At 44.0% G+C, this 14810-nt stretch overlaps 1 protein-coding gene across 1 annotated transcript; it reads right to left on the bottom strand.

Annotated features, from left to right (window-relative positions):
- Positions 1-234: 234 nt before the first annotated feature.
- On the bottom strand, positions 235-12911 carry prf1.1 (perforin 1.1). Its single transcript, XM_066721766.1, has 5 exons — positions 12825-12911; positions 11995-12106; positions 6862-7493; positions 5237-5375; positions 235-5037 (listed from the first exon to the last, which is right to left on the bottom strand). Exons 3-5 carry the CDS (start codon positions 7395-7397, stop codon positions 3958-3960), a joined length of 1755 nt encoding a protein of 584 aa, XP_066577863.1. The 5' UTR covers positions 7398-7493; positions 11995-12106; positions 12825-12911; the 3' UTR covers positions 235-3957.
- Between the last annotated feature and the right edge of the window lie 1899 nt (positions 12912-14810).

The following is a 14810-nucleotide window of genomic DNA, read 5'->3' as shown; positions in this document are numbered from 1 at the left end:
GGCGACCCTGTGGTCCTGCAGGAGCAGCACTGCATTCCTGGGGCTCAGAAACACCAGGATCACCCTGCACTATAAACAGCATGGGCTCACAGCACTGCTGGAACACTGTGTTTGTAGCCTATATATGAGTGTGTGAGAGAGGGTTTGTATGGGTGTGTGTGTGTGTGCGTGTATATATGCACTTCCGCTTGCTGAAGAACCTTTCTTTAATGAAGTGGAGAAGTCGTAGATAAGTAAAGCAAATAGAATCTTTATTATGAGCTCTGGAGAGAGCGACATAGGAGCAATCCAATTGTCAGTCTCAAAAGCTTAAACGTTTGTCACAGGTTTTATACTTTTGAATCATGAGCTGAGCATCATGGCCGTTGGGCAACTCCCATCACAGAAATGGATGGTACATGTTGGTTTTAAGTTAGAAACAGAAAAACAGAGAAGCATCCAATATATTTGGTAAACAGAAAAAACACAAAGTAACCCTGAGAAAAGAAGAAGTCAGCAAAGCCATATATTGTTGAACAGTATTTTTTAATGCCAATGTTAAGACCAATGATTTCAGTTAATATTAATCATTACCCTGGTTTCTTCACTTGCTATGGTGTGAGTTTTGGTCAGCAGCATGAAAGACTGGTGCTTTCAGTGTTAGTTGCATGGGAAGTCAGCGGAGACCAGATTATTCTAGATTATTCCAGCAGATGCAGCACAGAAAGTACTCTGTAGGTTTAAAACAAAATACTTACTAGTGAACAAAACAGACTGCATTTCATGCAGGGCTCTACAGTGCAAGCATTTTACTCGCATTTGTGAGTTAAAATAAGGTTGTGTGAATGTGAAATACTACATTTAAATTGCAATAAGATTTTATACACAAGGCTGAAGTTTACTTCTTATTCACTCTGCTTCTTATTCAGCTTGCCATTAAGTGTACAGTATGTGCACTTATTTATGCAAGTTGAATATTTAGCAATGCCAGTAACAAATGAGAATTATAGTAGGTTTCATTTTAATTAGTATAAAAATACAAAATATAGTATTAAAAGTAGTTACTTAATTCTACCTAAGTTAGTATCCAATGGATATAGTCGGTTACGGTCTTCTGAGCCACTGAATCACTGCAACTTTTTAAGGGTCTGTCAGTTGCATTGAGCTGTATGTAGCCAGCAGATGTCACTGTGGTGCTGCGGATTCGAAAGTCTTTTTTTGGTTCAATTGTTTCGAAGCTTCCCCCACATCACTAATTATTCTAGGGCGAAAAAATAGATCTACATATACACTATAACCATGCCCTACATAATGCAAGGGCTTATCAGGGCTTGAGACCCTGGGCCCGATCCAGCAACGGGGCTGGTACAGCTTGGGGAAAATGTGTTACAAAGTATTCTGCATCTATGTCATCTTAGCTTGTGGTTGGGTTTGCTCTTGTGTGTGCAGCCCTGTGTCTGTGCCACCTGCCAGCCTGTGATGCATTGGGGGATGGGTGGGGGCAGAGAGGCGCAGATGTTTAAAATTATAATTGGTGCATAGACTGTGGAAGCGAGGGGCGACCAGCCCGGGCTACTATTGGCAGTATATATGGAAATATGTGGCAGAACTGTAATATGTAATATGTGGAGAACTGTAATGTACTGTAATGTATTGATGACAACAAATGATAATATACATCAGTACATTCCCTAATAATGATAGTGCTCCCCAGCACTTCTTTATCCTCGTCCCTTGCAATGTGCGATTGTGCGTTTTGTCTCTTGCATAGTTTCAGTTTTCTTTTCTCTATTTTAGGAGCTCAGTGAACAACCAGCCGAAGCAAGGCATTCTCCTTAATAATAATAATAATAATAATAATAATAATAATAATAATAATAATAATAATAATAATAATAATATTTCTTATCCAGGGCGACTTAAAAAATAAGCGCAATACAAAGTGCAAAAATACAGTGCAGTTCATTGCATAATACGTTTTACAAATTCCAACAATGGTCTGTTCCTCTAAGGAAAGAAAACAAAGGGAAACTGCTAGTAGGAAAGTCCTGAAATGTTTGTACCTCAATGCCAGGAGTATAAGGAACAAGATGTTAGACCTAGAAGCCACAGTGCTGGCATGTGACTATGATGTTGTAGGAGTGATAGAAACATGGCTTACAGAAAATTATGGGGATGAATATGAGTTGAAAGGATACACACAGTTTAGGAGAGACAGGCAAAATCAAAGAGGGGATGGGATAACATTATATGTGAAAAATGACATTGAGGCAGAAGAACTCAAATTAGATCCCAGTAATGGAACAGAATCTTTGTGGGTCAAACTTTTGAATAAAACATCTGGAGGATTAGTGGTAGGAGTGTGTTACAGACCACCCAACTCAGATAATCAAGATGTTGCATTGTGTAATCAGGACTGCATGTAGCAAGGATGTGGCTGTTATAATGGAGGACTTAAATTTCCCAAACATCGACTGGGAAAGCCCAGTTGGGACTACAGAAGCAGAAATAAAAATGGTTGAGATGGTAAATGACTGCTTTTGTCAGGGAACCAACCAGGGAGAGCGCATGCATTGACTTGATATTTTCAAATGACCAAGATAGAATCAGAGGGACAGTAGTTAGAGAACCAATGACAGTGTTCACAATATGGTTAGCTTTGAGGCATTCTTTCAAAAAACAAGGACCAAGTCTAAAACAACTTCCCCAGTGCACCACCAGAGGTCATCCTCCCCCACATTATAACCCTGACTCTCACATTCCTCAGCAAAATTCCCCAATTGACATTACTCCATACCATGTGCATTTGCTCCTTCCACCCTCTCCTCCCATTGATCCAGCATGCCCAGCCTCTTTTACCTGCTTCCCACTTCCCAACATAAAGTAGTGGTTAGGGCTCTGGGCTCTGGGCTCTGGGCTCTGGGCTGGAGGGTTGTGGGTTCAGTCCCCAGGTGGGGGTAGTGCTGTTGTACCCTTAAGCAAGGTACTTTACCTAGATTGCTCCAGTAAATGCCCAGCTGTACAAATGTAACAATTGTGTCACCCTGGATAAGGTTTCTGATAAGAAATTGGATAATAATAATATTATACCCCTTTGTTCCACAAACACTTTGTGAAGTATTGTATTCTCTCAGAGTTGCAGCACCAAGCACTGATTCTGGCATCACTGACTCTTGCCTTTGTTTTGAACTGTCTCCTGGATTTCATGCATTGCTACTTTTGCCTGTTTATAAAACCTTCCTGGTTGTGACAACTGACTGGAGCTCCTCCACAACAACCCCAAACCCCACAGCGCACAGCACAACCCAACAGTCTTTCAACACACAATATTGAAGCATAAACATGTCCAGAAGGTCGGATAAAGAGAAGGGTGCTGTATAAGAAACAACACGGTTCTATCTATGAACATTTATTGAAAGTTTATCAGGAGCAATTGCAGGAGCAGTATTACAGAAATATTGTAATGTTCGAATATAAACTGGTATAGTATGTAATGGCTTGTGATCAACAGATGTGACAATAAATAGATGTTCGATCAGCCCACATTTTTCATACACATGATCGCCTATGAACATCTGCTGGAAAAATAAGGACAGCTGCTGTTTCTTCTTCACACAGCATTTCCACAAGGGGAATGAGTCACTAAATTTCTCTCCTTCAGAACAGTGTTGCTCAGTGCTGGGCGTTGTGCCCCAGTGCTCTGAGTTCACTCTGAGGTCCCAATGATTTATTTGAAAGCTGAATTGCACTGCATACTTGCTTAATTTGACCTTTTAAATTGCTTGGCTTCAAAAAAGGAAGAATCCTAGAGCTTTATATAATTTAAACTGAAAGAATTTAAGACAGATTAAAGGTTCTAATAAAAACCAATAAACATCAGCCCCAGCAGTATGTAACCTGGCATGTTGACATGTGCTGGAGGGAAAGATATCATGGGCCTGACTGAGAGCAATTCTGTGTGGGGAGAGCAGCAGTTACTCAGTTGCGTTTGCTGGCTGGCTGGCTGGCATTCAGGCCCACAGGGTCGGCAAAGACCACGCCCATCTGAGCCAGCAGGGGGCGGGGCAGGGGCTGGGCATGGCGGGAGACATACACTTCCTGCAGTGTGGCGTCCATGGGTGTGTTCACATACTCGGAGCAGGAGGGCCCGCCCAGACTCGGGGCACAGTCCACCTGCAGGGAGTAGTAAAGCTCTCCGTGGTTGAGCCGGCAGATGTTGTCCACTATGCCCCGGCGCAGTGGGACCTCGCAGGCCCCTAGCTGGTCATCATCCCATTTGTTGTCCTCGTCCCAGACCTCGAATTTCACCTGGCTGCCCATGGTGAGCGTCTGTGACCCCAGGTCAAAGGTGGCGCCCCAGCGCGGGTCGTTGTTGTTGTAGACCACCTCGGTGCGCCCCACCTGCTGGCTGCCCAGGAAGACCTTGACATAACTGTCGGTCGCCGTGGTGTAGTCTCCATACAGGCCGTGGGCCCTCCGCACTTTCACCGTGACCTGGGACAGCCCCTTCTGCGTGGGGCAGCAGGCCGAGTTCACCCCGGGGTTGCTGTGGCAGACGCAGGCGCAGGGGTCCCCAGCATTGCTCTTGACACCGGCGGGGCACCGGGTGGAGCAGTTGAGCAGCAGAGCGTGCTCCAGGATGTAGTGGCTGACTGCGCGGCGCAGGTTGTCCTTCAGCGGGCCCTTGTGGCGCACCAGCTCGTGCAGGGCATCCAGCGAGTAGGAGATGATGTCGGGGGTGGTCTTCAGGGACTGCAGCCACTCCTGATAGGCGGCGGGGTCCTTGTCGGAGGAGAAGAGGAGCTCGGGGCTGGACACGTGGCCGCCCGTGATCTGGGTGAAGCGGTCGTTGAAGGTACTGGAGAAGCGGCTCTTGCTCTCCATGTTCTTACGAGCCTCCTGGCAGTGCTTCACCTCACTGCTCAGGGAGTTCCCGCCAACGCTGGCCTGCGCCTCCACGTCCAGGCAGGTGCGCACCTCCTCCGAGTCCAGCCCCTGCAGCGCCGCCTGGCAGGTGCGGATAGATGTCACACTGTGCACCCGGCCCCCGAGCTGCACCTGCCACACAGAGAGAGGGGGGGGAGGACAGAAGAGAATGTGAGGGAGCAGTTTGTCTTTCTTTCTTTCTTTCCTTCTTTCCTTCTTTCCGTCTACCCTGAGACACAGCTGCCCCTGTCCCTGGCCCTCAGGGTTAAACATTGTTCTGACCTCAGTGACACAGAGGGTGTCCCCCCACCCGAACACTCAAGGCCCTCACCTGCTTGATGAAGTGTGTGCCATAGGTGTTGATCAGCTTGTAGAAGGCTGCCTTGGTCTGACCGTTGTATACCTTTGGGAGATTTTGCAGGTCACGGTTGAATTCACTGCTCAGACGTGCTTTACTGGACAGTCTATAACTGGAGAGAGAGAGACAGATAGTTGTGTGTGTGAGAGGGGGGCTCAGTGGGGTAAATTACATTGACCAGCAGTTGTCTAGTTCAGTTCGCAGGGTTGTAGAGGTTGTTATACAGTTCTTCTCAATCGCTTTGGCACAATCGTCGAATGACTATCCAACTTTGTCAAACAGTGTATGAAATACTCATGCTAAATAGAACAACCAGCAGTCATAATAACCTGTCAAACATATATTAGATAAAGAGCAGTTATGTGGTATTGTTGTAATAGTTGTCAGATGGATTGGCTTAGGCTAGATGGGAAATATAACATTTTGCCACCAAATTGCATATGCTGTCAAATTTAGCTTAGAGGTGCAACTCATAACCTATCAGTTCTCCAACACATTTATACTGTGAAGGCAAGACTGAACTGTACATGTGTGGAGTATGGAACAGGCAGGAGACAGACAGGGGCAAGAGCCTGCTTGTGGAAGCAGAAGGGGGATTATAGTGCGTGGTGGTGAGGGGGAGAGGAAGAGCCAGATGATGAGGAAAAGGCAGCCTCTCTTATGTTGCCAACTTATGTTATAGTTTGGGACAACTTAGGTTGTCTCATGACCCATATTTTCTTTTACATATACTGTAGTTCCTAGTTTACATAATTTTGCTTTTGTATATTTCTGTTCTGTACAAGCTTTTTATATCCTACTGTAAAGGTAGCTACATGCAGTATAGAGAAATGTATAAATACATGTTTTTTTGAAATTACAGTGTGAGCCATGACTTTCTGACAGCATTACTATTCAGTTGGCTACATAAGAAATGTTAGTAATTTGACAGTATTTTATAGTGGGCAACTATCACACTTTCAGAGTACACTGTCATTTCACGATATGTCTTGGCATTTTGACTGTCTTGGTTTAAGCAATGATAAAGGAACCTTTTGTTTTGGTGACAATGATTTATTCATTGATGGATTTATTTACTATTGAAACATGAGTTAATTATTTTGATTGAGGTATTGCCTATTGCAGGTGAAAGTATTGTGCTGAATGTACCACGTGATGTGAGGATTGTACTTAGAGTTCTGAGAATGTTAAGTTTGTTTCAGAAAATGTGCAAAATCGATTGAGTAGAACTGTAAGCCATTTCCCTGGTATCATATTTCCATATTGTCTGCTATTTGTCAATGACTATCTGACTTAAACACATTCACACATCAACCTAATCCCTCACTAAAAGACTGACTAATACACTGACTGACTGACTGACTGAATGACTGGCTGGCTGACTGACTGATATACTGACTGACTGACACACTGACACACTGACTGACTGACTGACTGACTGACTGACTGACTGACTGATATACTGACTGAATGACTGACTGGCTGACTGACTGACTGATTTATTGACTGACTGACTGACTGACTGACTGATATACTGACTGACTGATACATAGACAGATGCACACAGCCATCAACACCAGCACACTCCATGGACTCACCTGTAGTAGCGACAGGACACCTGCTGACTGGTGAAGCTGAACTTGTCCTGCTTACTTTTGTTCATCGAGTACTGCGCCACCTTGGACTGGGTGCCAGCCAGCATCACCTTCCCTGCCGCCCGCTTGGCGTCCACATCCAGGTTGACCTTCCAGTTGTCGCTGACCTCGTCCTTGTTGGAGCTGACCAGAGCATCACTGGACTGGTACAAGGAACTGGACACCTTCATCTTGCACTCCTCTGTGGCTCTCCAGTCCACCACGGACAGGGGCACCTTCTGCAGCTTGTTCTCCAGGTAGGGGTTGTGGACCAGAGTGCAGGTCTTGTCTTTCTTCCTCCACTCCTTGCTATCAATCACGTAGCTGCCCTTCCGCTCCAACGTCACAATGTCATAGCCTTCACCCGCCAGGTTGGTCCCTGGTGCCAGCTCCGCCTCCTTGCACTCTGGGGGCGCTCCTGTGAGCCCCCATTGGCTGGGCAGGGAAGGGAGAGACCAGGCTAGCCCTACCCACAACGTCAGGGTGAAGACTAATAGCATTTGAGGTCTGTACAAACAAAGAGAGGAGGGAGGTGTGCTCGGGCAGGGGCGATGCTGCCAAGCCGAGTAAGGAGATGGTGTCCTGTATCCGATTGGCTGGAAGGAGAGGCGGGGCATTAGTGGGTTTGTGATAAAAAGTTAATTTCTCTCTCTCATTTCCTCTCTGTCTCTTTGTTTCTTTTATCTGCCTCTCTCTCTTCCTATTCGTCTCGCCCTCACACTTCCTCTGCCTTTCTCTTTTCTCTCATTCTCTCCCCTCTCACAGCATCCCTGTCTGTCTCTCTATCTCACTCCATCTCACTTTATTCCTCTCTCGCTGCATCTTGTTTTCTCACTTCATCCCCTCCCTCTCCCTCTCTCTGTGCTGACATCTATCCTTCTCTGACCTCACCCCTCGTTCTCTGTATCTCTTTATCTCTCTTGACATCTATTCCTCTCATGCACCTCCCCCTCCTCTCTCTCTATCTCTCTGTGCTCAGTGTTGGGGTTGGTCGCTGTAAGGGCATCAGTCAGACTTCATGCCCTCGATAGCTGAGTGGCTTCGAGAGCAGATATGAGTCTCACCACTATCAGCAAACCATCCTGGTCCTGATGCTTCCTCCCTCGTCTTAAGCAAGAAGCAATTTAAAACGATGTTAATAATCATCATCACCAGACACTGAACAGAGAGTAAATCTGACTAACCCACCCGATTACGGAATCAATTCGTTTAATCCGTTGCAATAACAGCGGTTTATTTCACACACGCTCGCAATAATCCCGCAAAGTGAATGGAGAATGACTCAGTCGCCGCAACACTGCATATCGAAGTTAAACTGCGAGGAGTGATAAACCTGGGTGGGGGGGGGTTACATTTCATAATGCATTCAATGTGTGTGTGTGTGTGTGGGGGGGGGGACCTTGATCTAGACCTTGATGACTGCAAAGTGCTGCTGCTGCGACGCGACACTCCGCACAGCCTTCCTACACCTGTCTATATCTGCTGCGCACCAGCCAGGTTTCCACTGTCAGTGCGTGGAAGCCCCACCGAGTGACTCAACCAGGGGGGGCTCCGGCTGCCTGAACAGGGGTATAGTGACAATAGACGCGTCCGTATGACGCAGATACATAAATAGCGCAACTAGATAGCATATAGTCTTACAAATTACTAATACTGGTATGCTGTAATTATTATTATTATTATTATTATTATTATTATTATTATTATTATTATTATTAGGGCGCCTTTCAAATTTTCCGCATTTCAGATGAATGACAGTTACGGTTTCAGGTCGGTGCTTATGCATTAATAACACAAGGTCGGACCGTTATTCGCTCAGTTTACCTCTATGCAAACCGCCTACAGGTGGCTCTGGGCACATACAAGCGCCTGCAAGACTGTGGGCTGGCTGGAGCGAGTTTGTAAATGTAACCCAGCTAATGCACAAAGCAAGACGTCTGAACTGTGAGCTGTAACACACAAGTGCAATATAGATCCCCGTGCGTTGCATTGTGTTATTGTGTCCTCTGTGGTGGCCGAGTCCTGACCTCTGTGTGCGCAGCTGTGCAGTAGCAGGTAGCTGGCACCGCGCTTTGAAGCTCCTTGTTGTGCGCATGTGGTCAGGCAGTGCCAGTCACCGTGAGAAAAGTCGACAGCATCGTCAATAATAAAGTCTTTGCTGAAGCCGAAAGCTTAATTACACACTGCTGCTTAATCCGACTGACAGGGTCTCTCTCCCAGAGCCCCCTCTACACATTAGCTCCGTATACTACAGGGTGTTAAAATGAACCTCATATCTCACATATAGATACTTTTCTGTCGCTTTATTCAGTGTTTTATTCCCCGTCATTTTTTTTCTCTTTGTTTCTGTCACTGTACGGAGCAGTCCAACAGTTCTGATCAATAGTAAAGGCATTTCCTTTAATTAGTAAAATGCAATATGAATTAAATACTTGCACACGTGATTGTATATGTGCATATTTAAATGATCAATATTTCCAAATGACTATTTCATTTAATACATACAAACACTAATTTAAATCTATAATGTGTGTGAAGGCAAATAACACATGAATTTTGGTATTAATTAAATTTGGTAACTTAAAAAGAATAAAGAATAAAGAAAGTTATAAGAGAGAGTCCCGATTAAGGTTTGTATACTTTGCCACTGAGTCCAAACCCTGGGAAAGACCCTGAATCAGCTCACTCCACTGGCCACTCTTGTCGCAGTGCAGTTAGGGCAGCAGTGGCCTGTTAAGGGCCTGATAGGTGTTGGGTAATTGTCTCCACAATCGTCACTAAAGGACTGACCACAAACAGACTCCTGTGCCTTCCCTGGCCAAAAGATGTGCTTTAGCCAATGGAAGGGCAGACCAAAAGAGGAGCTGATCTGATGGGGCACCCACCGTACTGGCAGGAAACTGCCGTCTGACTGACATGTTAAACACAGTTTGCACAGTAAACCCCCTAATTATAACACCAAATACAACTATTAATGCTTTATAAGAATTCATACCTCTTTCTGAAATCCCCCAGCTGTGTCAAGAGCTGGAGACTTGTTTTCCCCTGATGGGGGTGTTATAGATGCAGCCGGAAAACACAGAGGGAAGAGGGGAGCAGATCCTAATCTCTTGATACCCATTACAAGTGCATTTATATATACTCATAGAAGTCAAAAGTTATGACTACCATGGACAACAATTCAGTGCAGACTGATATATTATTTAAGAAAACAAAAGAAGAGTAAAAATGGGATGGAGTGCAAAAGAAACAGCACACTGTTGAAAGGAAATCCTCAAGAGAAAAGTAATAGATAGAGAAATAGAGAAATAGAGAAAAGAGATAGAAAAATAAACAAATTGATCTGAGCAGTGGCGTAGGTTTGGTTTCAGAATTGAATCAGAATCTCCCCCTAAATGTATGCCTATGGATCTGAGAACAAACTAAAATATGTGGCATAATGAAAGAGTGAAAATATTAAAATGGCAATGGGCCAGACACATTGCAAGAAGAACAGATCAAAGATCGACAAAGGAAGTTATTTAATGCATCCCAAGAGATGAAAAAAGACCTAGAAGACGACCATATATAAGAATGGAAGAATACATTATTTTCACCCTTTTCATTTTGTCGAGCTCTCTTGAAACATGTCTGCCGATCTGGTACCTGTCCCCAAGACTAGGCTTAGTGTAACAGTAACACAGTGCGCAGATGTGTGCTCATGAGGACTTGCTGTGTTGACCTTGTCCTGACATAAAAATAAATAGCAGTGTTTTGTCAGAGTACTGAATTGGTAACTATAAATGTGTACCTATTGTCACTTCTAATGATGTATGATAGCAGCTTTTTAAATAGCATGGATTTCTGATCTGAGGTTACAGGCTGTACCTCAATGTGTAGAACGATGAAGTGATTGCTTGAACTGATCAGACCAATAACATGTAGTTTGTTTGCTACGGAGAATGGATCCTAATGTGGTTTTGTACACGCACCTGTGGCTTGCTGTAGCGCTCAAGCTCCTTGCACACTCCCAGGCTGTAGACTGGGAAATTGAAGCAGGCAGAATATGCCAGGGGGAGGTTACAGAGACATTTTAAACACAGAGGGGGTCAATTGCATAACTACAGCAGTTTCTATATAGATGACAAGCACTCAACATTCTAGGCAGTTTCTGTTGGTAAGCTAGATGACAGCTGGTTACAGAATTGACCAGCCTCAAACTGAAACACCAGTAGATAGCAGCCGTGAAATCAAAACAAGTGCAAAGACTAACACCTCTCAGTGAGTGTCAGTCCATTCCCTGCTAGCACACAACATTGTCACAACATTGTAGCAATGTAATTTATGTTGCCACAATGTTATATATAACGTTGTGGCAAATATATTGTGTTTTAGCTGGTTTATGACTTCATATCAAGTAACATGCAGACTTATCACATGGTCAGTCCTGCTGGGGCAGACATTGGTGCTGCTGAGCATTGGTTTGCGGTGTGATCACTGACTTTTTGCGATTTGTGAAAGGCACAAGACAACATGTTGGTCATTGAAATTATTATTTTTTAAACTCCATTGAAGAAACGAAATCAGTTCCTTTGCAGTTTGGCAGAGACACACAAATTTGAAGCACAACACATCTCATATAAATCCGTAGTGTTAAGTGACCCAAACTAGTCTGTTTCTTGCTCCAGCTCCTTCCCTTGCCTTATCATCCCTTGTTGAATCAATGCCACGTAGAATTAAGGCAGTTCTGAAGGCGAATGGGGGTCAAACACAGTATTAGTATAGTGTTCCTAATAATCCTTTAGGTGAGTGTGTATATATATATATATATATATATATATATATATATATATATATATATATATATTGGATTATAGTCTAAATATATATGTTAAATACATCCTATACATTTTCCATTTACTAAAAGCTTGGATCTCAACAAATTTCTATATAATTGCTTGGTGTGATCTAGCGGCCTCTGGTCCCAGTAGAGTACATTGCAGTGTAAAATGCTCTCCCCAAGGTTAAAGGTGTGGCGCACAGATGCTGAACTGATGCAGAAGGCAGGGGGCATAGCGAAGGGGACAAGAATCCATCACTGTTTCACTGAACACTTACTCGTTGGTGCTGAGCGCTGGTCCACGTCGCCCCTGTGCCTGCTGTGGTGCTCGGGCGGAGCCTCTCGTGATCTGAATCAATCGCCGATGGGACTACTTTAACCGTTCAAGAGCTGACAATAAGGGAAAAAGTTCCATTTAGGTAATGTTTAGCTCAATTATTGAGTGTGGCAATGCAGTCATTTGGAGCTGGATCAACAGACCACTGCTGAGGGAATCTGTATTACATTACTAGTGTCCTGAGTCCATTGTTTTACATAAAAAAAATATTTATACATAAATAAATAAATAAATAAATAAATAAATAAATAAATAATATGAGATTGTAAAAACAATAAACATTAGATATTAAATATAACATTAATTTAGTCAGCACTCCTGTAAAGGAATTTGTGACATCTAGCCAACATTACATACATACATAAATTGAATATACAGCTCTGGAAAAAATTAAGAGACCACTGCAATTTTTTCTTAAATCAGTATCTCTACATGTATGGCAGCCATTCCATTCCATTCATATTTGTATTAGTTTATAGAATAAAACACAAATGTTCATTTTACCCAAACACATACCTATAAATAGTAAAACCAGAGAAACTGATCATTTTGCAGTGGTCTTTTTCTTCAGATAATTTTTTTCCAGAGCTATATATACATTTCTATATCTGTGAGTGATGGGACATACAATAAAGAAGGTTGAATATTTATTTTGGTATTACTCAAGCCAGTAAGCCACTTGAATTTTCAGTACAGGAAGGTGAAATGCATAAATAACTGAATTTATATATAATTGAACACAGAGTCTAGGGTGAAAGGGAGATTGCGTACCTGCGCTGTGCTGGGGGTCTGTTCTGCTTGGGGTCTGTCGTCTGTTCTGGGAGGAGTGTGACTCTGAGCAACCGTTTCTCTACAGCTATGACTTCCGCTAGAGGTGTGAGAACAAGAGAGACTGGGGGGAAGGACTCTGAGTGGGCTGCTGCGAGACACAGGCAGACACATACACACACATACACTGACACACTGAGACACAGGCACACACACAAACACTGACACAGAAAGAAACACACACAGATAAGGACAGCAAACACACAGGATTGATATACAGACATAGAACTGGAGAGCGTGTGGCCGGGGTTGGGGGGTGGTTTTCAAGACCACACAGGAAATAAAATCTATAATTTTGTCTACACAAAAATGTTAAAGTCTAAAATGTATATTTTCTGTGTTTACTGTTCCCCATTGTCCGGTTTCTGAACACCATACCTGTCTGTCAGTGCCAATGCCTGATGTCACATAGTCCTGCCAATAAAGCTTTTTTGAATTTAATTGAATTTGAATTGGCTTCAGAGAGAGAGAACTGGGGTAAGAAGATAAGGTAGAAAGAAGGAGGCAGGGAGGCAGACAGAGACACAGAGGCAGGGCATAGTGGAAGCGGAGAAAGAGTTAGATCAAGTTAAAGTATCTTTATCAGTCAGTCAGGCATGGTGTCAGTGTTTCAGTCAGTCTGTCAGTCAGTCAGTGTGTCAGTCAGTTGTTCCTCTAGTGCGTTATTCAGTTTGTTCAGCAAAAACAACTCAGTGGATCTCACCTCCAGACCACAGCAGGAGACAGGATGAGAGAGCATGACAACAGGAAACAGTGCTGTGTATATCTCTTTATATATGTGCACATGTTAAGCAACTGTCTGAGGCACGCAGACATACCAAGCACAGGCTGGCTGACTGACTGACTGACTGACTGACTTCCTACAGCAGAGCTGAGCTAAACTGAGCATGATAGAGAGAGAGAGCGTGAGAGAGAGAGAGAGGTACAAAGTAAATAGAGATGATAGAGAGATGATGAGAAAATTATTAAAGCTCCCCAGCCTGTGTGGTGCAAGTGCGTTTCTGCTTCTTTTGTACTTGTGGCAGACCACTCAGCATAGGCCCCACCACAGAAGGAAGGGGGGGCTGACATAAAGAGAGAAAGAGACCCACAGGATCTCACATGACTTCAAAGAAACAGAGAGAACAAAAGGAAACCACATTTTTCCACTAGATATCTGGGCCGACAGCCAAGAGGGGGCGGGGGGGTTTGAGGCTAGTGTGATCTCTCATCTTTTCCAAGTCAACTGAGAGCTACATCCACTGTGGTACTGATGCCTGGGCTCGATGAGGTGACATATCAACAGACCAGAGTGACTCCATAGCTGTGACCCTGATATTAATAGGTTTCGTTTTTGCTCAGTGACTGTGTGATGAAGTAGGGTGATTGTGTACAGCCTTCATCAGGAAAAAAACCTGATAGTATAGGCCTCAGTGTTCACCACAGTGGAGGTAAACACCAGACCCGGGCACTCCTCTGCAACCCTTCTCACACCTGTGGACCGATTGCAGGTTTCCTGGTGTGTTGTGGCAAAATCCTCTGGCGATAAGAAACCCTTATTGATAGCAGACCTCGTGTGTGGGACAGTTGATGGGCCCGGGCCGCCCCAGAAGGTACCCACCACTGATTTTGGCACATTCTCTTGCATAAGCTGAGTCAGTTTGTACACCATGACATGGTCCTCCTCCTAAACTCCAGCCTCACACTATCCACCAGAGATTTGCTCCCAGTGATTCTTTATTCTCTTGAAACGGAAAACTGACTAGTTGCTGACTCAACCAGATTCAGGCATATATCAGTTAGAGCTTAGATCAGGGGGGTCAGACTCTAGTCCTAGGGGTTAATTACCCTATTAATGCCATTATCTCCTCAGGGAGGCATATCTAAAGACTTTCACATTTTCATTTTATAGTTGATAACTGTCTCAGACTATTCTCCCTACTGACATTT

Source organism: Amia ocellicauda, chromosome 14 (assembly GCF_036373705.1).
Source record: "Amia ocellicauda isolate fAmiCal2 chromosome 14, fAmiCal2.hap1, whole genome shotgun sequence".
NCBI classification, from domain to species: Eukaryota; Metazoa; Chordata; class Actinopteri; order Amiiformes; family Amiidae; genus Amia; species Amia ocellicauda.
The sequence above is the reverse complement of the archived record's forward strand: the minus strand, read 5'-3'. Positions and strand labels throughout refer to the sequence as shown.

Excerpts from the sequence above, each read along its gene's own strand:
- prf1.1 (XM_066721766.1), bottom strand. The coding sequence starts at position 7,397 with ATGCTATTAGTCTTCACCCTGACGTTGTGGGTAGGGCTAGCCTGGTCT. Across the intron at positions 5,376-6,861 it reads GTGTCCTGTCGCTACTACAG|TTATAGACTGTCCAGTAAAG; the intron begins GTGAGTCCATGG and ends CTCTCTCTCCAG. Across the intron at positions 5,038-5,236 it reads GCACACACTTCATCAAGCAG|GTGCAGCTCGGGGGCCGGGT; the intron begins GTGAGGGCCTTG and ends TCTGTGTGGCAG.